The sequence below is a fragment of the Schistocerca cancellata genome, chromosome 5 (genome assembly GCF_023864275.1).
Source record: "Schistocerca cancellata isolate TAMUIC-IGC-003103 chromosome 5, iqSchCanc2.1, whole genome shotgun sequence".
In the NCBI taxonomy this organism is placed as follows: domain Eukaryota; kingdom Metazoa; phylum Arthropoda; class Insecta; order Orthoptera; family Acrididae; genus Schistocerca; species Schistocerca cancellata.
Window position 1 is genome coordinate 409,003,439 of NC_064630.1, and position 26,971 is coordinate 409,030,409.

Sequence of the window (26,971 nt, forward strand, 5' to 3'; positions counted from 1 at the left end):
ACTGAATGCAAAAGATGTTTAAATATTTTCGACAAACTCTTAAAATCATGAGAGAAAATACACTTCTAAATAAAAAGAATATTACGACTGCTATGCAAACCTCTATCCTTTCACACATTAAACAATACTAACTGTGGACCTTCAGTGACTGTCATTCACACCTCATATTGAGCCAAGGGTTTTTTCTCTGACACCAAATGTAACAGTTGTGATACTAAATGCAGCACTTCTGCTACTAAATGTAACTGGGTTTTCTCTTTTGATGCTGCCATTTGTCAGGATGAGCATTCTAAAGTATTCTGTCAGGGTGAAAATATGAAATAAATTAACTTTTCTCTCTTAACAACATGTGGGCAGGGTGGGTTCTTCCTTGGCTCGGGTATGAGGTAGAATGAAACAGCATTTTTACATAAGATAACTTTTATTGAAAGTTTCGTACAACTGTATCTTACTGGATGTTTTGGTTCGGAGAACGGCAGCTGTGTCATTTGAGTAGCCTTCTGCTGCGGCAATGGCGGCGTCGGCGTCGTCTGATTACGCGTAGCGGTGTGTATCTCGTGTCGCTGTCTCGCCCAGTTGACTGGAGATGCACAGCACGAGGTGGCCCATTTAATTATTGCAAGCAAAGTCGTGCATCGGATGGTGATACCTTGGATGTGGCGTCCCAGTGTTTCTCTTCTCTAAGTGGCCGCGTGTGTTGTGCGTCGGCCAGCGGAGCGGCGCGGCGGGGGAAGGCCAGGGTCGCGGACTCGAACCACGGACTCCCGCTTGCCAGTCTTCGGCTGTCAGATCTTCATTCCAGCTCACAGGTGACTGCTGATGTGAGGCCATCTCCTTCCCGTCCTCACGAGTCACCTGGGTGCGTAAAATCAGACTTCAATTACCTTTTAACTTCTGTCTTCTGGTGCTGAGGCTGCTGCTTGCTATTCCATTACAGCGGCGGACTTGGTGCACCTGTGCATGATGTAGTCTCTTCTTGCATGATGGTCTTCAGCACCGAAACTGACTTAAAACAACTGCTACGCTTCTTCACTTCTTCGTCTTCTTCGTCGCTCGTCTCCGTCTTCGTCTCCGTCTCCGTCTTCATCTGTCGGGCCCACTGCGTCTCGGATATTTATTCATTTCAGTTTACTGAAGGTGAACGACTTCATGGCCATTGCCTCTTCTGTCACGTTGAAAAGCTTCTCGAAGAATCTTCTTAACGTCGGTCATTGGCTCTTGGGATGTAGGCGAGGGCCTTTGCTCACATGCGACAACTGAGAAACACGTGAGCCGGTCGGGCGATGCCCTGACAGCTGAATCGACAGCACCCGCTTATGTGGAACTTGCTGACTTCATAGTCATTGTCTCTTCTGTTCTGCTGTTCTGCCCGCTGAATGCCAGTATGTAACTCTCTAAACTAAACCAAGTTTTTCATTTATATTCTAATTTCTACTTCACTTTGATTTCACTAATTTATTTACTTAAGTACCACTCAACATAAGATAAGCTGTAGGGTCATTATTGCCTCATGTGTTCCAACATTTCTACGGAATCCAATCTGATCTTCCCCGAGGTCAGCTTCTACCAGTTTTTCCATTCGTCTGTAAAGAATTCATGTTAGTATTTTACAGCCGTGACTTATTAAACTGATAGTTCAGTAATTTTCACGTCTGTCAACACCTGCTTTCTTTGGGATTGGAATTATTATATTCTTCTTGAAGTCTGAGGGATTTCTCCTGTCTCATACATTTTGCTCACAAGATGGTAGAGTTTTGTCAGGACTGGCTCTCCCAAGGCTGTCAGTAGTTCTAATGGAATGTTGTCTACTCCTGGGGCCTTGTTTCGACTTGCTACCACATTCTCATTGAGTATATTAAAAACTTGAAAGATGATGACCATGCTCCTCAGATGTAGTTGGCAAAATAAGAATTTCTTAGGCCGTACGGCATGCAGCAGTACTCATAGAGTCTGAAATGGGTGATTATTGCAGTCTTGGAGATGTCATCCATATGCATTGGGATCTGGTGGTATGCTTTCAGGCAGTCTATCACACTGAAGACTGGAGCACTGTGGAGCTGTTGGGTGAAATCCTATATGTGTGGTATCAGATAGTTGTCTAAGATTGTCTGGGTGTTCAGTTGTCAGTAGATGCCACACAAACGAAACGAACTATCTTTCTTAGGATCTAAGTGACTTGGTGAGGACCAATTACTGCTGAACAGGCAGACAATACCGCTAGCAGTTCTTGCGTGCTGCAATTTTGTGGTGTTAAGGCACTGAGGCTTGTGGCATACTGGTGGGCCTTCCATGGTGTTCAATTGGTGACAGGTGCCAGTAGTAATCGTGACTACCACCAATGGTATTACCTGAGCAACAACAGTGGAGGTAGACATAGGAACACATGTGACAATACAGGCTGGAATGTCACTGACTTGTGGGAGTAGGTGTCGCAGTGAAGGTGTCTGTGGTATCTGCACCATAGCGGTATCAGCGTTGTTGTGTCCCTGCGATGCGGCCGCATCCTCTGCTGCCTCGAGTGCACGTCTGGACAGCTGATGCAGCAGTGATCAGCTCTTGTAGACGCATGTTCTCGGCATGAAGGTCATTAGTCTTGTTGTGCTGAGTAGTTAGGTGGGCCAGGGCAGCAGTGAGTTCTGCAGCGAGGCAGGCACACTCAGTTGTAGCAGCAGACAGGGCTTCACAGTATGTGGCAGGAGGCAGTAGGGTGGTAGTAAAGAACCCTGGTATTTGGTTACCAGTAACATGATGCATGAGGGCTCCTGCTTCGAGGTCCGATGAGAACCCAAAATTGCATAGGAAATCCATGCTGATAATGGGGAAGTCGACATCCACAACACAGAATGTTTAGGTGCAGTGTAAGGAAGACAAGAGATGCAGTTGAATTTGGCCATGCTATGGACACAAATTGTGGAGTTGTTGGCAGCTGGGAGAGGCATAGAAGACGGCAGGAGTGTAGGAGGAGTGCTCAACTTGGGAATGATGCTAGTGTCAGCACCTGTGTCTATGAGGAAACAGAGCGTGCTGATCTTGTCATAGATGTATAGTCTGCTGGCATGATGGGCAGCTGGAGCAGTCGGCTGAGGATTTGATCAGCACTCTGAAGTGTTGGTATGAGCCGTGGTGCCTATTTGGACTTGTGCTTCACATTTGGGCAGTATCAGGTTGTGGAACAAGAATGCGTGGCATCTCCAAACTTAATGTGGTACCAACATAGTGGATATGCTGTGTGTGGTACCTGTCCCGGTGAGCTGGTGGCAGGGGGTGAGGCAATCTGCTGTAGCGTGGCGGTAAGCGGACCAGCTGGGCTACAAGTGGCAGCAAGTACAGTGGTTTGGCCACTAGGTGGCACCATCAGCTGCTGGTATGTGCTGGATGCTCAACCTCTGCCAGTCGGCCACTGAAACACAGAAGTTGGGGATGGTGCACTGCTACCAACTCCTGGCATGCCCGAGAAACCAGCAGACGTGAGCTAGCTGTGTTTAATGATGCTGTATGTCTGGTCTGCTAGGTGTGGCTTTCTTTCCAGGGTAGTATTTTTGTGAACCAACAAGAGCTGACAGAAATTTTACAAGACACAACAACCAGTGTACGAGGTCGGGAAGTTTGCATGTGCTGACCTGAGCCCATAGGTGGTGCCAAAGGTGAGAAGGCTTACAGTTCCCTAAAGACACTTCATGAATAACAGAGTGGATGGCTTCTACATGGGGATCTGTTAAGTGCTTGATGATGCAGGTTGTTGCAGTTGCATATTTGTGCTGGGTCGGTGGCATGAGCAATAGATCACTGACCAGATCCAGCTTGTTGTGTAAATGGCTCATCAAACAGATGAAGCGTGCATCATCTCCCTACATGCCATTTATGTCCAGGATTTTATCCACCAGAACGAACCACATTGTAGGGTTCTCCTTTTGAAGTTGTGGAAGCTTTGAAAACCGCCTGAAAGGTGGCTACTGCAGCAACGTTGGAAGATGGCGGTGGGGGGGGAGGGGGGGGGGGTTACTCAGAAACTGGTATGCAATCTGTCTGTGATTCAGCATAAGTAATCATCTGTCCACATGATGCACAAGGCATGGAAGAAAACGCGGTAATCATGGGCATCATGGTGGCAGCAACACAGTCGCAGGTTGTTGACACAGGAACATAATGACATGAAAGTCAGGTGGGAGTACTTGCTCTTGTGTCAGGCTGGCAGAAAATGTGTTTCATTCAAATGTTGTAGGGCACTGTTTTGAAGGCAAGTGCTTGTTTCACCTGCAATACGAAGTCCAGGAACTGTCGTACATGTCAGCATGGTGCATTCTGTGTGTGCCACGGCTCATGGGCAGTACTGCTGGTTAGGTTATGTTGTGCCTACATGGGAACACATAGACGTGGAAATGCACTCAGAACTGTTCATGTCTGAACCACCAGCAGCTTGTCAGTGAGAGAGACTGTAGGCAGACTCATGGCCATTTCTGGATCACACACCATGTGGTGGTTCATTAGTACTACAGCACATGTATAATGTGAAATGAGAGTAGCAGAAACAGGTGTGCAGTTGTATCAAAGAAGTCTGCAGTAACCACTATGGGAACAGGTCATACAATCATTGTTTAAGGACCTGAATACCGCTTTGTATATAAAATCTGTATTTGTTGAGAACACTACACAACACACAATCATAAGTCAAGTGCCAAATAAAGACTAAAGAACAAAACAGTAATGGTGGCACTAGTTTGAATAGTCAAAGATTTTTGTAGTTCAGGGATAGCACATTGCATCAACACTTGATTCAGGTGGTTGATTACTGCCATAAATGTAACTGCAGCACACACTTTCCAACTGGCAGAAGAACTGATTTTCAAAACTATTGTTTGATTGCGTCCATAGTCAAACATCTACTGTGAGACAACAATGACTTCCATGCCTTCTTGAAGAGTCAATAGGTAGTGCCACTATCCTGCAAGTTTGTTCTGAGCTTCCAACATATAAATATAAGCAAACACTACTTACTTTTCATGTAAACCTTTTATTACTAAATAAATATCTAACAATCACATTTGTGGTGCTTTGTTTTGTAAAAATTAATAAAATCTAAAACACTTGTGGAATTCCGAAGAAACCAAGTTGGTGATTTATTTCAACTTTGATATATAACTCTGAAATCTTCCACACTTATTTCTAAAAGACCACTTTTTGCCCAGAACCCAATCAGTCTTGTTGTGTACTGATGGTTATTGAAAAGTAGCTCCATGCTTGAGCAAGCAATAGTATGGTATGCAGGCATCTGAAGTACGAAATATATTTTGTATGCCTGCTGCACTATGAGTAGTTGTCACATGATGTGAAGTGATGGCTCATCAGCTCTAGTGAAGAGGCTGGAAATGGATCTCATTCTAAATGGCCCTGCAGTCACCCTAATTTCCTCATGGTGGACTGTATCCAGTACTGTAAGGTTGGATAGTCTAGCTGTATATTCATATCAGGCAGGGATTGCACAAAAGCTTTATAACTCAGAAATAAGCAGGTTCTATCTGCTCCACGTTTTCTATGTGAAATATGTTTTAATATGAAGGCAATTTTTCCCACGTAAGCTGTAATATTTATGAAGACCTCTTCTTAGTCACTCAACCTATTTTGGCCTATATATCCATTTTCGAATGTTCACAAAAAAATGGCAGCAAAGCTACAATCCATGATGGTTTACAAACTGTATTAGAAATAGTACCAATCTACTCTAGTTTGTAAACTGTCACAGGAACTTCCTGTGAGTTTGCTGCCATTTTTATGCAGGCACTCAAAAATGGCTATCTGTTTGACTAAGGAAAGGTTTTAATCAGTAGTTCAGACTAAGCTGAAAAACGTTTATTCCACAAATTTATGAATGTGGTGACCACTGTGAAGAAGATATACATTTTAGAACATTAAGGGCTTCGAGTGGAGGAGTTTTCAACCTCCTTAGGTGTGGCAACCATGTAAACTTCTGAATGAAAAAGAGGTCCAGAAACCACAAGTTGAAATTGATATCCTTGAATTTAAATTCAGGAAAATTAGAAGGGTGCCCATTCCACTCCAAAATCCTTTGTTATCTGCAATTGTCCTGTACTTCATGCAATAGTGGAAGACGAATTAAAAACTGAAAAGCTGCCCACAAATAAAGAGCAGTGGACAGGACTCTTTCCCATTGGTGTAACACTATCAATAACCAAATGGTACCATGCATAAAATGTCACTTTGAAAGACACCATTCTATTTTATAATATGATATGATAGTACATCTTCAACTCTACCTAAAAAGTGTGGAGAGAGGACGAACCATGAAAAAGATGATTCCCCAGAAGTTCCATGAGTAGAACTATCATTAGACATTGTGTTCCAAGTTGTGGGATGGGTTAGACACAGAACCCACAGAGAAAGTGGCTTAAGGATCTGCCTGGATTATAGTTTGCAGACCAGTAGCAGTTGGCCATCTGCTCCAAAGTCTTCTCCACATAGCTTGCAAGGGCAATACATTGATAACTATTTTTGAATGACCTGTCCTTCCCAGGCTCAAGAGGGCAATTAAAATAGCAGTCTTATATGAGTCAGGGAATTTGTTCTATTCCCATATTAAGTTGAAACGTATCATAAGGATTTTCTCAGAAGTATTTCTGGTGACATTCCACAACATGCTGTATTTGATTTTATCATACCTGGAGCCATACCAAGTGCTGTAGACAATGCTGAATCCATATCCCACACAGGGAAGGAGCAGATATAAACTTCACCACTGATGGAATTAAAGTCATAACTACCTGTTTCAGCACTCACCTGGTAGTGACTGAAAACAAATTACGGCTGGCAGTAGTGTTGATTTAGGCAAAATGCTCTGCCAAGGTTTGCTCATTGTCTCTCTTGCTGATCAGCAGGCTCTCTCTCATTCTTCATTGAAGGATCAGTAGGGTATCTCCCATTTATCCCTGAAATCCTTCTAACAGCTTTCCGCACATTCATTGGGTTGATGTAATGGTTGATGGAATTGATTTGCTCTTGCCATATAAAAGACTCTAAGATTTTCATCAGTTGGCTTGTACATGGAACTTGCACAGTTGTTCATCTGATCCTGATTGCCAAATAACACTCATCATTACACCAAGGGGCAGACAGATTTTGGAGCTGTGTAGAAGATTTTGGCATAGATGCATCAGTCTCATGATGTATCATAGGGCTGAAACAAACAATCTATAATTGGCCTTAATTATGTTCAAATCAAACCAATTTATTGTCTAACACCCAGCTTATATGTTAAACACCCATTTTGACATCTGTCGTGTGGACTGCGCTCAGTCCGATCAGTTTATCCTGATCAAAAAGTGGTACTTCAGTGTACAGCTTCAGCCACTTCACACTTATCGGTGTGTACAAGGATTGGACAGCATAAGGATAGAATGAGTCTTGTGGACATCCACCATAGCAATTCTGATGTGTACACTCAGTTCCATGTTCAGAAGATACGGGTTTTATATCAGTTAGAGACTCTCAATAGCTCAATCGTGTGGTTGGTGGAACACCGCAGTATTAAAATCCCCACAGAGGGTGAACTAGCAGGGGAGGTGATTAGGTAGTGGAGATTCTCATCATCTAGAGCAGGTAAAAGCTATCTTTACTTTATCTAATACTAGAAGTGAAGCAGCAGTTGTTTGCAAATTGGTCTAGAGTTGAGACATGTGTTACAGGATGTGTTGTTTATCAACAAGGCAACACCATCATAAGCCCCTCTCCCCACCAAGATTGTTGTTTGTATGTTAAATCATAAGTCCTTTAAAACAAGGATGTTAGTCATTTTAAAAGGGATGTCTTCCAAGTACAGAGTCTTATGTGTCCTATTTCTCTTAATTCCTCCACATTAGTAAGGAATCCATTAATGACCCATTTCCATATGGGTTCAGTTTAGTAGTGAAGTTGTTCTCTGTTTTCTGTTTTCTGTTGAGTTGGTGGGTCTTCGGAGATTCACGATTTGAGATAGGGAACTTGTTGATTCCCTTTTAGATACTTCAGTAGATTCTGTTGGCAGGGTGTGGCATCTCTGTCAGAATCAAGTCAGTATGGTTTCATGGTTTCAACTTGGTTTTTCAAGTCCTGTCTTTTTTGTGTTTTGTTATTGCTTGAGGCACACCCGTTGGATTTTCAATAGCTGCCTGTCTGAAAGACATGATTGTTTTCAGCCTACTGCTAGCTTATCCATTTGGTCATAACCTCAGTTGTTTTTGTGGCCTAAAACAGTGTTTGCATGCCACTTCTTCACATTTGCCCCATCTTTCCTGATCCTTGCAATTTGTGATGATGGACCATAGTACAGGCACTTAAAACATTTCATTGGCTTTGGTATATAGAGTCCCTCTTTAAAACAGATTAAACAATCCTTGACCTATTCTGGTAACAATGGTGTGTTTAAGGTGAGTATAAATGTAGCAGCTTTCTCAAGCACTCTATCCATTCACTTCATTATGTTTCTCACATCAACAGTTCCTTTTTCTCATTCATATTTCAACTTCTGGATGTGCATTCCCATTAGGTATCTGCATGACATTACATTTTTTTGTGAATTTTGGGACCTACTGGTTTTTCACCAGCTATGGAAAATCCAGCAAGTGTCTCAAACAATCAACTTACCAGTTTAAATCTTAAAACACAAAAAAGATAGGACTTGGAAAACCAAGTTGAAACCATAAAACCATACTGACTTGATTCTGATTGAGATGCAATTCCCTGTCAGCAGAATCTACTGAATTACCTAAAAGGGAATCAATAAGTTCCCTATTCAAATCACGAATCTCCATAGACCTGCCAACTCAACAGAAAACAGAAGACAAGACAACAACCTCATTACTAAATTGCATCCATATGGAAGTGGCTCATTAATTGATTTCTTACTAATGTGGAGGAATTAAGATTAATAGGACATGTAAGACCCCTGTGCCTGCAAGACATCCATTTTAAAATGACTGACATATCTGTTTTAAAGAATTTATGAGTTAACACAAAAACAACAATCTTGGTGGGGAGAGAGTATAAGACAGTGTTGCCTTGTTGGTAAACAACACACATTGTAATTCATGACTCCACTCTAGACCAATTTTCAAACAACTGCTGCTTTACTTCTAGTATTAGAAAAAGTGAAGATAGCTTTTCCTGCCTCTAAAGCTGCTCTAGATGATGAGAATCTCCTCTACCTTATTACCTCTCCTGCTAGTACACCACAGACCATAATGTTGAGCTATTGAGAATTTCTAACTGATGTAAAATCTGTATCTCCTGAACATGGAACTAAGTGTACATTTCAGAACTGCTGTGGTGGTTGTCCACTAGCCTCAGTCTATCCCTACAGTTTTTGTAATTGGGTGGCTGCAAAGAAGTAAATGTTTTTACAAGAAATATTCCATTTCTAAGCTGCTTTACTTGTCTAAGACTTTATGGGAAGAGATCTTTTCAAACTACTCATGTAAGCTGCTTTTCAGTTCAGGGCTTTTTGAATATAAAAACAGGAAACATATTCAAAAGACACCACATTACATTTCAGTTAACAAGAATGATCTTTTAGTTAGTACTAGGCAATATGAAACAGTGGTAATACTGGACTCACATTCATGAGAATGGCACCTCAAATGCCTGTTCGTACATCCTGATATACAGTATGTTTCCTGTGGTTTCCTTAAGTAATTAACACGAATGCTAGGACAACTCCCCTTCTCCAATCTAAGCATATGCTACTTCTATAATGATTTTATTCTCAGTAGGGCATGAAGTTCTGATTTTCATTTCTTACTTTCTCCTTTTAATTGGATCGATGTCATTGACCCAAGGCAGTGAATACATTCATTTGAGAATATTTTATGCATTAAATGGGATCCATAATGCTCCCCTGAGCAATAGAAGAGGTAAATATTCATACAGAGCCCCTTTTATCTGGAAAAGTATTATACAATTGGGATGCCTTAGACAATCCTGAGGTTGCACAACAAATGTCTGTTTCATCGCAGCAGCTATCCACTGTGTCAGCACATAGCACGCCTTGGGGTTGAAAGGTTTTATGTCAAGTTTTGTACCATATAGCAGTCCAGGCAGTTATGGCAAGATCTACATTCTCTGTAACATGCAACATTCCACCACCAAACTGAACTGTGGTACTAAAGCATCTGAAACTTGAGCCAACCAAATCCGTACTCAGCCTAGATTTGTGAAGTTATCTGTTTGTCATAACACAGGGATTAAGAAGAAGTTATCAAAGTGGCATGGATACACTCAACACAATATCCTCCCTCACCCCACCCCCCCTCTCCTGCCACACCCACTCACACAAAGATAGCAGGAGACATGTGAGCTATGTTACTGAATAAAGTATGTTTAGGGGCAGATTGTTTTCATTTTTAAAAGGTATTTTCTTCTTATGATTTTGTTATCTATAACAAGAAAACAATTTAGTTGATAAATTTTTTATTTAATTTTGTTGCTTTTCATTACAGTTGCATAATGATATTTAACCGCTAACTCTCTTCATATTACGTCAGTGTCAGGTCTGTCAGAATTTGGCAAAAAATAATCCTCAGTTAGAATGTTAGTTGGTGAATTTGCTGTATATGTGAAGCAGACTTTTTTAATGAATGTTCAACTGTAACAGTTTTGCCTTTTGTAACTAGATTTTACAGTGATGTGGGGCATGTAAGATAATCTCACAGATTATTAATTGTACATCTTAAAAACTAGCATGTAAGAGACACTACTTCTTCTCATTTCTTATTATATTTCTGAATAAACATGTTCTCACTTAATGTAGGAACTGGTACAAATTCATGCTATGTAGAAAAAACTGAGAATGCAGAACTGTTTGATGGGGACAGGAGCAAACCATATGTAATCATCAACACAGAAAGTGGAGCATTTGGTGATGATGGAAAACTTAATTTTATTAGAACAGAATTTGACAAAGATGTAGATGACAATTCCATAAATCCTGGAAGACAACTGTAAGTAGTCACCTTTAAAATAATCTATGAGGAATCACATGCAAAGAGTTTCTAATCCTATAAAATTAACTTGAAATAGATTATTTATTTGAGAATAATGTTTCCCATCATATGTCTTCAGTTAATAAACCTGAAATGAGACACAGATTCTCAGCAATATCAATGAATCAATAATTTAAAACAGCAGTGGTTACAGTATTAGCATTAAACATAACCTTAATGTTTGTTATATATTCCTAAGCATTTTGTTTGTCGTTAGCTTCTAGTAAGAGGCGTAAATGCATTTATAAGCAACATGTGTTTAACATTCACTAGAAGTTGTTAATTATGGATGCAATAAATTCATAACTTCTGCTTGCAAACTAGCTACTTGGTTTTTGATGAGGGAAAGTTAAGAAGATGTGAGCATGGCACAAAGGCAGAAATGATCTCAATTAAATTTAGTACATGTAATGCTGACACCTGCTGTGTGATAGTGTAAACTGATTGTCGAACTGAACTGCAGAAAAAAATTTGTTTATACAGTGTTTTAAGATAGATGTGTTGTATGTTATTAATTCAAATGAGTAAACTAGAACACTGTGATGCCATAAAATGCTTTTCGCATATAGGGGCTGTAGTATGAAAAGTTAGTGTGGATCATGATTGGATGGAGGAGTGAACTGAGTCAGACAGGGTTCATTATTGATTTTGGATGGAGTCTGATTGGTAGGGTTAGTGGCAAAAAAGTGTTTCCACTCTATGGACTGGGAAAAAGGAGAGAATGTCTTTAACAAGTCCAGCATGATTAAATTTGGGGAAGGACTGATGCCTCAGTGGAATGGAGGGTCTTGGAGAATATGCTCATGACTGTGCTTTGGGTCTGTTTAGGTTCTGGATTCTGTATGATAGTGGGATGGAGATTCTGAGGGGATGTAAATGTAGTAAGTCAGTGAGGCAGGATTTATTGACTCTGAGGGGATGAAGGGGAGGTTTGGAGGCTCTTATAAAAGTGGTGGTTAGTGGCACTACAGTGCAGGAGTAGAAGGTGAACAGGTTGATAGTTTTTTGAGGGGACATCATACATGCTGCCGTAATTCCTGGAGGGCAAGAGATTCAGTCAGTGAGATGGGATGCAGGAATTTGGGATTGCAGAGAAGGAGAATTTTACAGATAGAAAGGAGGTATTGCTAGGAGGTTTGGACCTGATTTATATGGTTTTTGCAGGACTTGTTTGGTGATGGCTATAGACTGACAGAATTTGAACAAATATAAGACATTATGGTGGGAAGGGTAATTTTGTGGTAAGGCCATCTGAAGGTCTAGGAATAATTGTGTTGGTGGTGAGATAATGCACCAACAGTGGTCACATAGCTGCATGTTGTGCTTCGATGAGACCATTGTTAGAGTGTGGCTTGGAAGCCAGAGCATGTGCAGTTTGGAAGGTGACAGTAAAACATAGGAAAGAAAAGGAAAAGGACAGACACATAGCAAAGTAATGCTTTAGAGAACAGTAATATAGGAAAGCAGCGCTAGCTTGTGGGATGAAAGGAAAGCCGTTAGGTAAAATCAGACAATGGGAAGTCCAGGAGCGAATAACAACAATATGATTAAAAGCATAGATTGCTACTTACCACATAGAGGAGGCACTAAGTCACAGGAAGTGACAATGCTGCCCTCCAATACTAAATTGGTGATCCCTTGAAGCCTCAGAATATGTTCTACCAACCAATCCCTTCTTCTAGTCAAGTTGTACCACAAACTCCTCTTCTCCCCAATTCTACTCAATACCTCCTCATTAGTTATTTGATCTACCCATCTAATCTTCAGCATTCTTCTGTAGCACCACATTTCAAAAGTTTCGATTCTCTTCTTGTCCAAACTATTTATCGTCCATGTTTCACTTCCATACATGGCTACACTCCATACAAACACTTTCAGAAACAACTTCCTGGCACTTAAATCTATACTCGATGTTAACAAATTTCTCTTCTTCAGAAACGCTTTCCTTGCCATTGCCAGTCTACATTTTATATCCTCTCTACTTCGACCATCCTCAGTTATTTTTCTCCCCAAATAGCAAAACTCATTTACTACTTTAAGCATTTCATTTCCTAATCTAATACCCTCAGCATCACCCGATTTAATTTGACTACATTCCATTATCTTCATTTTGCTTTTGTTGATGTTCATCTTATATCCTCCATTCAAGACCCTGTCCATTATGTTCAGCTGCTCTTCCAGGTCCTTTGCTGTCTCTGACACAATTACTATGTCATCGGTAATCCTCAAAGTTTTAATTTCTTCTCCATGGATTTTAATTCCTACTCCAAATTTTTCTTTTGTTTCCTTTACTACTTGCTCAATATACACATTGAATAACATCAGGGATAGGCTACAATCCTGTCTCACTCCTTTCCCAACCACTGCTTCCCTTTCATGTCCCTCAACTCTTATAACTGCCATCTGGTTTCTGTACAAATTGTAAATAGCCTTTCGCTCCCTGTATTTTACCCCTGCCACCTTCAGAATTTGAAAGAGAGTATTCCAATCAAGGGTTAGCAGTCCATTATCGTCAGCAACCTAGTCCTGCAGAATTATGTAAATCAGGCTCAAACCTCCTTGCAATACCTCCTCTCCATCCATAAAATTCTCCTTATATGAATCCCAAATTTTCACACCCTATGCCACTAATTGGAACCCTTACCCTCAAAAAAGCAGAGCAGCACACACGTCACCACCTCAAAAATCTCTACAGTCTGTTCACTTCCTACTCCTACCTTGGATTACCACTATCCACCATCTCTACAAGTGCATGCAAACCTTCCCTGCATCCCCTCGTAGTTGACAAACACTGTCTTGCAGACCTACTAAATTTACTACATCCACAGAAGCACCCTCCCACCAAACATACAAAGTCCAGAACCTATACAGACCACAGACACAATGATAAACCTGTTCTCCAAAAGCCTCATTCCCACCTTTTGCCCCACTCTAAAAATTTAATGATACTGGATTTGTTACAGACTTTCTCTCCTACTCCCGGTCCCTGAAGTGGAAACACTTTTTTGCCACCAACCTTATCAATAAGATTCAGTCCAAAATCAATACTTAACCCAGCCTGACTCAGTTCATTCCTCAATTTAACTGTGATCAATCCCACTGTCCCCAAATCAGTCCACCAGCTACCAGATTCATTCACCAATGAACTCTGAAACAGTGACACCATTCCAGAAATTTAGTGGGATCTCCAGTCTCTTCTCATATCCTTAGGCCCCAGAAACTCTCCCCTGAGTCTGTCTCTCTTCCCACCCCTTACACTCCCCACACTCCTACTTTCTACATCTTTCCTAGAGTCCATGAACTCAACCACCCAGGCTGCTCTGTTGTGGCTGGTTATTATGTGTTCATTGAGAGAATCTCTGCTCTGATGGACCAATGCCTTCAGCCTATTACCTGTAACATACTCTCCTAATAAAAGACTTGAACCATTTTCTCCACTGAATCTCCACAGTTCCTGTTCCTTTACCACCCAGTGCTCTGCTTGACGTTGTTGTTGCACCTCCCTTACACTAACATCCCTAATGCCCATGACATTGCCACTATCAAACCTACCTTTCCCAATGCCTGACTGACTCCAGATCTACTAGCTTCATCCCAGTTACCACAACCACCTATATTGTCACCCACAATTACTTCTCCTTTAAAGGCACCACTTACAACCAGATCCATTAGTACAGCAATGAGTACCCACATACTATGCCAACATATTCATGGGACATCTACAGAAATCCTCCTTAACCACCCAGAATCCCAAACTCCTCACCTTGTTCAGATTTATTAATGACATCTGCATTATCTGGATCATTGTTGAGGACACCCTACCTGTGTTCCTCCAGCGCCTTAACACCTTCTCCCTCATTCATTTCAGCTGGTCTTCCCAATAAAACAAGCCATCTTCATTGATGTTGATCTCCATCTCAAAGGATGGCTACATCAGTACCTTCATTCACATCAGACCTACCAATCATCAACAATACATCCACTTCAACAGCTGCCACCCATTCCATACCAAGAAGTCTCTTCCATACGTCGTAGCCACCCATGCTTGTGTCACATCTGTAGTAATCAACAGTCCCTCTTGAAATATGCCAAGGGTCTCACAGATGCCTTCACAGACCAAACTTACCCCTCCAACTTTGTTCAGAAACAGGTCTCCCATGCCTTGTCTCTCTAGTCACCTTCCATCTCCCACATACCCCACCGTCTGACCATAAGGGAGCACTCCTATTGTGACTTAGTGTCACCCACGACTCGAGCTACTGAATTGCATTCTTTTGACTAACTCTCATCATGCCCTGAAATTCAGAATACCCTACCCACTATCCTCCCCACCTATCCCATAGTGGTATTCTGTTGGCCACTGAACCTAACAATATTCTTGTCCATCCCTATCCAGCCCTGCACCCAATCCCCTGCCTCATGGCTCATATCCCTAGAATAGATCATGATGCAAGACCTGTTTCACACATCCCCATGGCACCATCTATCCCAGGCCCAGAACAGACATCTCCTATCCCATCAAAGGCAGGACTACTTGTGAAAGCAGCCATGTGGTCTACAAACTAAGCTGCAACAACTGTGCTGTTTTCTACATGTGCATGACAGCTAACATGTTATCTGTCTACATGAATGGCCACTGTCAAGAGACAGCTGGACCACCCAGTTGCTCAATGCACTGCCTAACACAATGTACTTCACTTCAGTAAGTGCCTCATGGCCTGCACCATCTGGATCCTTACTACCAACACCAGATTTTCTAAATTATGCAGGTAGGAACTCTCTCTGCAACATATCTGTCATACCTGTAACCTCCCTGGCCACAGCCTTCACTAGTATCATCCTGCACCTTCCTGTCCCCTATCCACTCCAGCACTGCACATGCCTTCTGTTCCAATAGTCTTTTCCTCTTCTCTACTTCTTTCATCTCCCCTGTCCCTTTTCCACCCACCATTCTCCCCTCTCCTTGCACAGCCTCCTGACTCTGCACCAAACAGTCCTATCCTGTCCCCACCACATCCCTGCATGGTCTCACAGGTAGCACAACACTTTCCCATCCACCCCAGATGGCTGCTCACATCAGATGCTGTTGCAGTCCGCAGTTGGGTCACAGGAGCCAGAGACAGTGACCATGTGTGTGTGAGTTTCACTTCTTTATAGTTCACTTATCTAAGAAATGTTTTTCATTCATCACACACTCCTGGAACTCTTGAGCACAGTAAAATCCTTTACTTTCATCCATTTTGAAATGCTAGTTTTAAATTAATTTATAGGCAACATGTAGGCACTTTCAGGTAATCTGTTGAAGTAGACACTACCAAAACATTTATAGCTGTTATACCTCTTTGCTGAAATAGCATATTGAATGTTAAATGTCTGCCCACTTCTTGTGCTATGGTCATAGACTGACCTGCCTCCATAGGTGATGAGTACTTAAGCTTTCTTTGACAAATACGAGACCATTATCGATAGTCCTAGGTACTGTATGTCAACAGAAGTGACTGATTCCCACATCTGCTTTGACCCATGATGTAAGGGTGTTGTGATGTGTGACATCATTAGGGTGCGGAGTTTATGAGTTGGTTGTGTTTGTAGATGACCTTTTTGTGTTTGATGGTACCCTCTGGTGGTGGTGGTGGTGGTGGTGGTGGTGGTGTGTGTGTGTGTGTGTGTGTGTGCTTGTGTGTGTGTGTGTGTGTGTGTGTGTGTGTGTGTGTGTGTGTGTGTTGATGTAATGTGTTGTACTGGGGTCATTTGAGCTGGTTTGCTGTTTGTGGTATGTTAAGACATTTAATTTGCTGTGTAGCTTTTGTTGTTAGGTATGGATATGATGATGAAATATAACAGTGCTATGTTTTTGATTTCTGTTGTGGTTGGTCTGGGAGTTTTTTTGTTTGTTTTTCTTATTTTTAGACGGGTGGGTGGGTGGTTGGGGTGGCCGATGTAGTCAGCTGTGCCGGAATTTGTTGATGGTAAGTAACTGTTTTTTTGAGTCTGCTCTTCCTGAGTTGTGATATTGTGTGTTTTTATGGTGTATTGATAGTGTTTTAATTTCTGTAGGGATGTTTGATTTTTGGGTTTTTGGATGTGTATTGGTTTTATTTTTATTTTTTGTAGTTGTATGTGTTGGTTTTTTTGGTTTTCATAGTTGTAGGTGTTGTTTTTGTGGTATTGGCAGTTGCGGTTGAGCTATATAGTTCAAGGGAAGCATCTAATTCCTGTGGATTTCTTTTTTTCATCATTTTGTGTGTTTTGGGATCATGGTGTGTTCTTTACTGTTATAATTAGCTTGTCCCACCCTAAAACCGCCAATTTCCCATGGTTTTTCCATTAGTTTGATTGTATTTTTGGAGGGATATGTTATTGTCTTATTTATATGTATTTTCGTGTTTGTTGTCATGTGTATGTAGTGACATCATAAGCGCCGTATTGGAGACACTGAGAATGGCCATTTCCGCCATACTTACGATGTTATGGGTCAAAGCAGATGGGTGGAATCGGACACTTCTGGAATCCCAGTACTGTTATTATCTTAAGTTGTTTAAAATAATCTCTACATGATTTGCCTGGGTAAAGACCTGGAATGCACCTGATAACTTTCTTTAGCCATTTGAATCCTAATTTTGAGCCTACAGAATTATCCTTTGGTAGTATTGCATAACTTGGGTGGGACTGGAAGAACCTGAAATATGCACATAACAGGAGTTCTTTACTGACACTGCTTCTCAACTTGTATTGCAGATAGATGACATGAGCTAGGCTGCCTTCAGTAGTACATTTGCCTCAAACCAATTACTAAATCTCTCTTTCACTACCACCATACTAGCTTGGACATTTCTGAAGTTAGTATCACATGTGATGAGTGTTGTTTTATGTGTGTATGGTACTGCATCACATGACACAACTGTGGGCAAATTATTTACGTAAGTAATAAACAAAAAACATCCAAGAACAGATCCCTGGGGTATACCTTTTGTAACTGGAAGACAATCTGTCTTTTGACTATTTATTTTCACTAAATGTTTTCTATTGTTCAAGTAAGACTGCATTAGGGACAGGGCCTTCTCTGCTACTCCTTAGTGGTGGAGTTTTCTGAGAAGAATATTGTGGGAATCCATATCAAATGCTTTACTTAGATCCAACAGTATTATGCAGATTATCTCTTTATTTTCAAAACAGTTGTATATCTTTGCTGCCATATTCTTAACTGCTTATTGAAATGCTGAACCTGAACCCATATTAAGTATATCATTATACTGCAAATATTGGCTCATCTGTTTACGCATGCAGTATTCTATTTTTTTTTTTTTATGTATAGATATAAATGATATAGGTCAATAGTTATCCTGAGAGGCTACATCTGCTTTCTTAAGTACTGGTCTAATTACAGGTATTTTTAGACATTCTAGATAATTGCCTTCATTTAAGATTTTATTAAATATTTTATGCAATGGGATTACAATTTGTTTGTTTTTTATTTAATAATATAATTTGAGAGGCCATAATAATCCTCTGTTCTAGAATTTTGCTGCTGATTCAGTGACCACCTTCTCTGCTGCAATGAGTTCAGCAAAAGTTGTGTGTTGCTTTATTGTTTGTTACTGGCAATAGTGCCTGTGCTTTAGTCACATCCTCCTTATTGTTGTCAACTGAGTGATGACTGACGAAATAAACATTTAGGATCTTCGGTGGAATTAATATCTAGTGTACTTTGTCATCACAATTTATTTCTTTTCTAATAGTTTCTCACACAACTTTGCATTTATTCACTAAGTTGAGTTCAGTATAAGTGTATGTATAATTTGTTTTTCACTCTTACTTGATTTCAGATGTGTAAAACTTTATCACATTCATAAACATTTCCTTGTAACCTTGTAACCTTCGCTACGATACAGTATGTCATGATTCTTATTTTACTTACATGTGAGGTGTACCATATTTCGTGGTTGAGTGCAGTGACTGTTTGCTCGGTTCAGGTCTAAATATTTGAGGGCAATTCATTAACATCTGCTTTGGTTATTATTTTGTCCAATTTCATTGTCTTCAGTTAATTTTTCAACTGGCTTAGCTTTGAGTCAGTAATCAGTCTTGTAGATCTTCTATGTTCAGTGCAGGTTGCACTCTAATACTGTTAAGAATTTATCTGAGCCATAGTCCATCGCTGGCCGGTGTGGCTGAGCGGTTCTAGGCGCTTCAGTCTGGAACCACGCGACTGCTGCGGTCGCAGGTTCGAATCCTGTTTGTGATGTCCTTAGGTTAGTTAGGTTTAAGTAGTTCTAAGTTCTAGGGGACTGATGACCTCAGATGTTCAGTCCCATAGTGCTCAGAACCATTTGAACCATAGTCCATCATGATCAAAACTGTAAAATCTGACTTTGTCAGATTCTACTTTTTTTAGATGAAAGTTACATATTATGTTATATAAGCATGCTGTCTGCCTTGTGGGTTTTCCATTAATGCAGCAGAAATTAAAAGATATTAATCTATTTAGCAGAAGTTAACATTTCTATTCTTAAACCTAATGGCTATGTTGATGTCACCAAACATTAATATTCTGTACTCAATATGTTTAAATAGCTAGAGTATCAGTTTCTCCAGCAGTTTCAGAAACAAGTCTATGTTGTGACTCAGGAGCCAGTATATCGAAGCAGTTATAATTTCAACTGCAGTTTCATATTTTGTCTCTAGGCACATTTCAATTATGTCCATAACTTCATCAATTAAGTTCACAGTATTTTTAACATAGACAGATACACAAATATGTTTTGCCATTGTTCTGTGGTAGGTAGTTGTCAAGACGTACTCATATGGAACACATAATTTTAGGTCCTCATGTCTCAGTCAGTGCTCATTTAGTAATAGTACATTGCAGTTTTAGTTTTCAAGCCAGTTACAAAATTCATTAACTTTATACTTAGAGATGGCACATTGGTATGCAAGAATGTGTTACTTTGTGCTTAGGGGTTATCTGTTTGAGGTAATGTACTTCCTTGTTCCTGATGTTTTTTGGGATACTGCACTGTACTGTGTGGGTAATGTGTAAAATCATAGCTATTCTCTTTCTTCACTTGGGGATTATGAGGGTGACAAAATTATTTGGCATATGACTGTTTACTATGCACAATATTATTTTACATGGGAACTCACTATACTGTGTGCTGGCCCCATTCCTCCATTTTCCTGCCAGGTTGGTTTCTACTACTGAAGTGGTATTATCAAGGTTGAGCTAAATTCCACAGTACTATTTTTAATGTAATTACCTGTGTGTAGAGTTATTTGTCTCTTATCTTTATGATTAAGATGGATGCTGCTCTTGTGTGGCTTTCACAGGTTTTTTTCAAGACCAGCACTAAATTTTGTGATTTCAGCATAGTCGCAGGACCAGCTTGGGAGACTATCTTTTAGGAACATTTGTTTGAGGTATGTTAACCACACTGGTTTTAGGTTTCCTACTGTGAATTTCCTGTTTTTGCAGTAAATATCATTAGCTCTTGCACTGAAAACAATGTAGTCTTTTGTGCCCATGTGCACAGAGTGCTATATTATGTTTTTGATAACATAAAAATTGGAGCAGCAGGACTACTTGTCCCTTCAACAGAATACCTATAATTTACATTTTCATTTAGAAAGACAAGAATCTCTCTATCATCAATATCAGCCAACACAACAGTTTTTTTTCTTCTGGTAATTTTTCCTTGTGGCTTTCTCGTGCATCTTCTGTCGTAAATTTTTCGCCTCTATATTGAGTCTGTTATGTGTAAACATACAGCTTTGTACACCGTTACTGCTGCCTAATACTTTATTCTTGAGTTTACTTCTCTGGTGACTAGGATAAGAACTTATGTATATGACTTTTATTTCTGGAGAACTTTTCATTCACTAACCGCAAGTCTGCAGCTTTGCACACCTTCTGTGATACTGTTTTTACCTATTCCTTTTGATGATCAGACTTTATACATATAGAAACATTTCCTCTTTATTTTATCATCCATAAATGATAATACAATGTGCATCTGACAATTCAGAGAACAGTCTCAGAAAATAATACAAAATACCTTTACTGACCTTCAGAGTAATCACCATTAGCTATAACACACTTCTGACATCAGCCATTTAGCTGTTGGAAACTGTCAGCAAATGCTTCTTGTGATATCACTCAAAACAACATGGTTATGCATTGTTGGCTATCCATAATGCCTGTGAATGTTTCTGAACAATAGTGCTTACACTGTCTTGCTTATTTAACTCTACTGGTCTCATTCTCAAAGACAGCTGCCGATCATCCACAAGCATTCCTTGCATTCACCTCATTGCAAAATGGAGCAACACATTAACATGAAGTTTTCGTTCAAATTAGGAAAAACAACAACAGAGACTCAGAATGTCAGTGCAACTGCACTGGATTGAAGCAGTGAGCAAAAATCATGTTTTCGAGTGGTTTAAAAGCCTTAGAAATAGAAACGATGGTATTAAGGATGATTCACATTTGGGTCAACACATCAAATCACAGAATACATTGAACGAGTGTGACTTATACTGGCAGATGATCAGTAGCTGGCTTTGAGAATGGAAGCAGACTAGTTGAAGACAAGTAAGGACAGTGTAAGCACTATTACTCACAAACATTTGCGGATGATGCAGATATCCAAGAATACGTGACCACAGCATTTCAAGTGATTACAAGAGAAGTGTTTGCTGACAGTTTCCAACAACTTTACAACTAATGTCATAAGCATGTTGCAGCTAATTGCAATTACTTTAAAAGCCAGTAAATGTATTTTGCTTGCAACTCTTGTTTCCTTTTTCTGCTGAGAACATTCACCAAACTTTTCAGACACATCTCATATGCCATCATTACCTCACTATCTCTGCTGTTCATTGTCCAATCACATTTTAGCACAACACTGCCCATGCTACCAGTTTATCACAAGTTTGTTGTTTTCTTTCATTGATGAATCAATTTTAGGACACCAGAAATGAAGTATGCTATTATATTTCACACATTGAATGTCTTTTTTGCTGTTATTGTGTCCTTGTTACACTTTTCACTGATTGAAGAGGAAATATCACTTATAGGAATAGCACATTCTGTGCTTTCTGTTCAAGTTGTTGGTTTTCTTTTAGTAGGAACAGAGCAATGTGTCATTGTTGAGTGACTGAAGGATAGTACAAGATGACTTAGACAAAATTTCAAATTGGTTAATGAACGGCAACTACCTCTAAATGTAGAAAAAATGTAAGTTAATTCTGTGATGTTTGGATACAGCATTAGCAGCATCTTGCTTTGCACAGTCATTTTGTTTAAATATCTGAGTGTAATGTTGCAAAGTGTTAGGAAATGGAACAAGCATGTGAAGATTGTAGTGGGGAAGGTGAATGAAGGCGAATGGTCAGGTTTGATTTTTTGGGAGAGTTTTGGGAAAGTGTGGTTCACCTGCATATAGAGGAGACTGCATATAGAACATTAGTGAAACCCATCCTTGAGTTCTGCTGAGTATTTGGTATCCCCACCAGATCAGGATAAAGGAGGACATTGGAGCAATTCAGAGATGGGCCTGTAGGTTTGTTACCGGTAGGTTGGATCAACGTGCAAGTGTTACAGAGATCTCTGGAAATTAAAATGGAAATCCCTGGAGGGAAGGTGCTGTTCTTTTCAAGGAACACTACTGAGAAAATTTATACAAATTTAGAGAAACTGGGGCTGACTGTAGAATGCTCCTACTGCCACCAACATACATTTTACTTAAAGCCCATGAACATAAGATAAGAGGAATTATGGCTCATATGGAAGCATATAGACAGTTGTTTTTCCCTCACTCTGCTTGTGAGTGGAGCAGGAAGGGAAATGACTAGTAGTGGTACAACACACACTCTGCAATGCATAATATGATGATTTTCAGAGTATGAAAGATAAGAGGAATTATGGCTCATATGGAAGCATATAGACAGTTGTTTTTCCCTCACTCTGCTTGTGAGTGGAGCAGGAAGGGAAATGACTAGTAGTGGTACAACACACACTCTGCAATGCATAATATGATGATTTTCAGAGTATGAAAGATAAGAGGAATTATGGCTCATATGGAAGCATATAGACAGTTGTTTTTCCCTCACTCTGCTTGTGAGTGGAGCAGGAAGGGAAATGACTAGTAGTGGTACAACACACACTCTGCAATGCATAATATGATGATTTTCAGAGTATGAAAGATAAGAGGAATTATGGCTCATATGGAAGCATATAGACAGTTGTTTTTCCCTCACTCTGCTTGTGAGTGGAGCAGGAAGGGAAATGACTAGTAGTGGTACAACACACACTCTGCAATGCATAATATGATGATTTTCAGAGTATGAAAGATAAGAGGAATTATGGCTCATATGGAAGCATATAGACAGTTGTTTTTCCCTCACTCTGCTTGTGAGTGGAGCAGGAAGGGAAATGACTAGTAGTGGTACAACACACACTCTGCAATGCATAATATGATGATTTTCAGAGTATGAAAGATAAGAGGAATTATGGCTCATATGGAAGCATATAGACAGTTGTTTTTCCCTCACTCTGCTTGTGAGTGGAGCAGGAAGGGAAATGACTAGTAGTGGTACAACACACACTCTGCAATGCATAACATGATGATTTTCAGAGTATGAAAGATAAGAGGAATTATGGCTCATATGGAAGCATATAGACAGTTGTTATTCCCTCACTCTGCTTGTGAGTGGAGCAGGAAGGGAAATGACTAGTAGTGGTACAACACACACTCTGCAATGCATAATATGATGATTTTCAGAGTATGGAAGATAAGAGGAATTATGGCTCATATGGAAGCATATAGACAGTTGTTTTTCCCTCACTCTGCTTGTGAGTGGAGCAGGAAGGGAAATGACTAGTAGTGGTACAACACACACTCTGCAATGCATAATATGATGATTTTCAGAGTATGAAAGATAAGAGGAATTATGGCTCATATGGAAGCATATAGACAGTTGTTTTTCCCTCACTCTGCTTGTGAGTGGAGCAGGAAGGGAAATGACTAGTAGTGGTACAACACACACTCTGCAATGCATAATATGATGATTTTCAGAGTATGAAAGATAAGAGGAATTATGGCTCATATGGAAGCATATAGACAGTTGTTTTTCCCTCACTCTGCTTGTGAGTGGAGCAGGAAGGGAAATGACTAGTAGTGGTACAACACACACTCTGCAATGCATAATATGATGATTTTCAGAGTATGAAAGATAAGAGGAATTATGGCTCATATGGAAGCATATAGACAGTTGTTTTTCCCTCACTCTGCTTGTGAGTGGAGCAGGAAGGGAAATGACTAGTAGTGGTACAACACACACTCTGCAATGCATAATATGATGATTTTCAGAGTATGAAAGATAAGAGGAATTATGGCTCATATGGAAGCATATAGACAGTTGTTTTTCCCTCACTCTGCTTGTGAGTGGAGCAGGAAGGGAAATGACTAGTAGTGGTACAACACACACTCTGCAATGCATAATATGATGATTTTCAGAGTATGAAAGATAAGAGGAATTATGGCTCATATGGAAGCATATAGACAGTTGTTTTTCCCTCACTCTGCTTGTGAGTGGAGCAGGAAGGGAAATGACTAGTAGTGGTACAACACACACTCTGCAATGCATAACATGATGATTTTCAGAGTATGAAAGATAAGAGGAATTATGGCTCATATGGAAGCATATAGACAGTTGTTTTTCCCTCACTCTGCTTGTGAGTGGAGCAGGAAGGGAAATGACTAGTAGTGGTACAACACACACTCTGCAATGCATAATATGATGATTTTCAGAGTATGGAAGATAAGAGGAATTATGGCTCATATGGAAGCATATAGACAGTTGTTTTTCCCTCACTCTGCTTGTGAGTGGAGCAGGAAGGGAAATGACTAGTAGTGGTACAACACACACTCTGCAATGCATAATATGATGATTTTCAGAGTATGAAAGATAAGAGGAATTATGGCTCATATGGAAGCATATAGACAGTTGTTTTTCCCTCACTCTGCTTGTGAGTGGAGCAGGAAGGGGAATGACTAGTAGTGGTACAACACACACTCTGCAATGCATAATATGATGATTTTCAGAGTATGAAAGATAAGAGGAATTATGGCTCATATGGAAGCATATAGACAGTTGTTTTTCCCTCACTCTGCTTGTGAGTGGAGCAGGAAGGGAAATGACTAGTAGTGGTACAACACACACTCTGCAATGCATAATATGATGATTTTCAGAGTATGAAAGATAAGAGGAATTATGGCTCATATGGAAGCATATAGACAGTTGTTTTTCCCTCACTCTGTTGTGAGTGGAGCAGGAAGGGGAATGACTAGTAGTGGTACAACACACACTCTGCAATGCATAATATGATGATTTTCAGAGTATGAAAGATAAGAGGAATTATGGCTCATATGGAAGCATATAGACAGTTGTTTTTCCCTCACTCTGCTTGTGAGTGGAGCAGGAAGGGAAATGACTAGTAGTGGTACAACACACACTCTGCAATGCATAATATGATGATTTTCAGAGTATGAAAGATAAGAGGAATTATGGCTCATATGGAAGCATATAGACAGTTGTTTTTCCCTCACTCTGCTTGTGAGTGGAGCAGGAAGGGAAATGACTAGTAGTGGTACAACACACCCTCTGCAATGCATAATTTGATGATTTTCAGAGTATGCACGTACATGTAGGTATAGGTGTAGATGCAGATGTAGAGGTTGCTTGAGTCTGTTGATTTCTCTGCAATAATGTACTGTATTTACATTTTAAAATGAGTTGTGTGCTTCAGTTTCTTGACGTTCTTTTGCTTAGTTCGTTCAGCTTCTCTTAACCCTTAGCCACCACTTGCCAACAATTCCACACTGTCATCTGTTGATCTGCAGAACTTGCTGAAGGTATCACAATTGTTCCTGAGCTTGTAAAGGCAACAGTGATGAAACATAAATGGAATTTTTATGTTTTATGAAGTTGCCAAGTTATAGTTCATTACTGATAACATGATGTAATATCTTTAAAAAAAATGTTGTTTCTTTATTCTTTGGTAGCAAAGATGTGATGATTCTGGGATAGCTGCTAAGTAAAGTCAATAAAGATGTCTTAAGCAGGTCAAGTGGCATGTGTTCTTGGTGATTTAAAATTAGGGCAAGACAATTAGACCCAAAGCGCATGGCGATGGCAAAACAAGAATTTAAATTCATGTTAGACAATGGCAATATTAGACCATCTAAATCTGCATGGGCAAGTCCTCTCCATATTGTACCTAAGAGGGCTGGCTCAATACGTCCGTGTGGAGATTATAGACAGTTAAATGAAAGAACAATTCCAGACCGTTATCCTGTACCTAGAATAGAAGATTTCCATTATATTCTTCAAGGCAAAAACATATTTTCTAAAATCGATCTCTTTAAGGCCTATTATCAAGTACCTATTGCTGAAGAAGATAAGCACAAAACAGCTGTAATCACACGCTTCGGACTGTATGAATTTAATGTCATGAGCTTTGGCCTGCGTAATTGACCTTCAACATTCCAGCGATTCATTAATGAAGTTATGTTTGGGCTAGATTTTGTGTTTCCTTACCTCGATGACAGTTTAATCGCCTCATCCAGTATTGAAGAACACCGAACACACCTTAAACTAGTCCTGGAGTGATTGTCTAATTATGGACTTCGAATCAACATATCAAAATCAACCTTTGGAGTAAATGAAATTGAATTCCTGGGGTACTGGATAACATCAGAGGGATCCCATCCAGTACCTGAGAAAGTGCAAGCAATTTTTACCTGACAAACTGCATGAGCTCCGCAGATTTCTTGGCATTGTCAACTACTACCGTCACTACCTTAAAGATGTGGCACAGACTCAAGTTGTTTTGCATGACTATCTTAAGGGAGCAAGAAAGAAGGATAACAGACAAATTCAGTGGA

At 40.1% G+C, this 26,971-nt stretch overlaps 1 protein-coding gene across 1 annotated transcript in view; it reads left to right on the top strand.

Moving 5' to 3' along the window:
• Positions 1–26,971, top strand: part of LOC126188569 (hexokinase type 2-like) — a 184,109-nt gene that overhangs the window by 83,160 nt on the left and 73,978 nt on the right. The window contains exon 6 of the mRNA XM_049930171.1: positions 10,796–10,985. Coding sequence (XP_049786128.1) covers positions 10,796–10,985 — 190 coding nt within the window. The remainder of the gene's footprint in view (positions 1–10,795; positions 10,986–26,971) is intronic.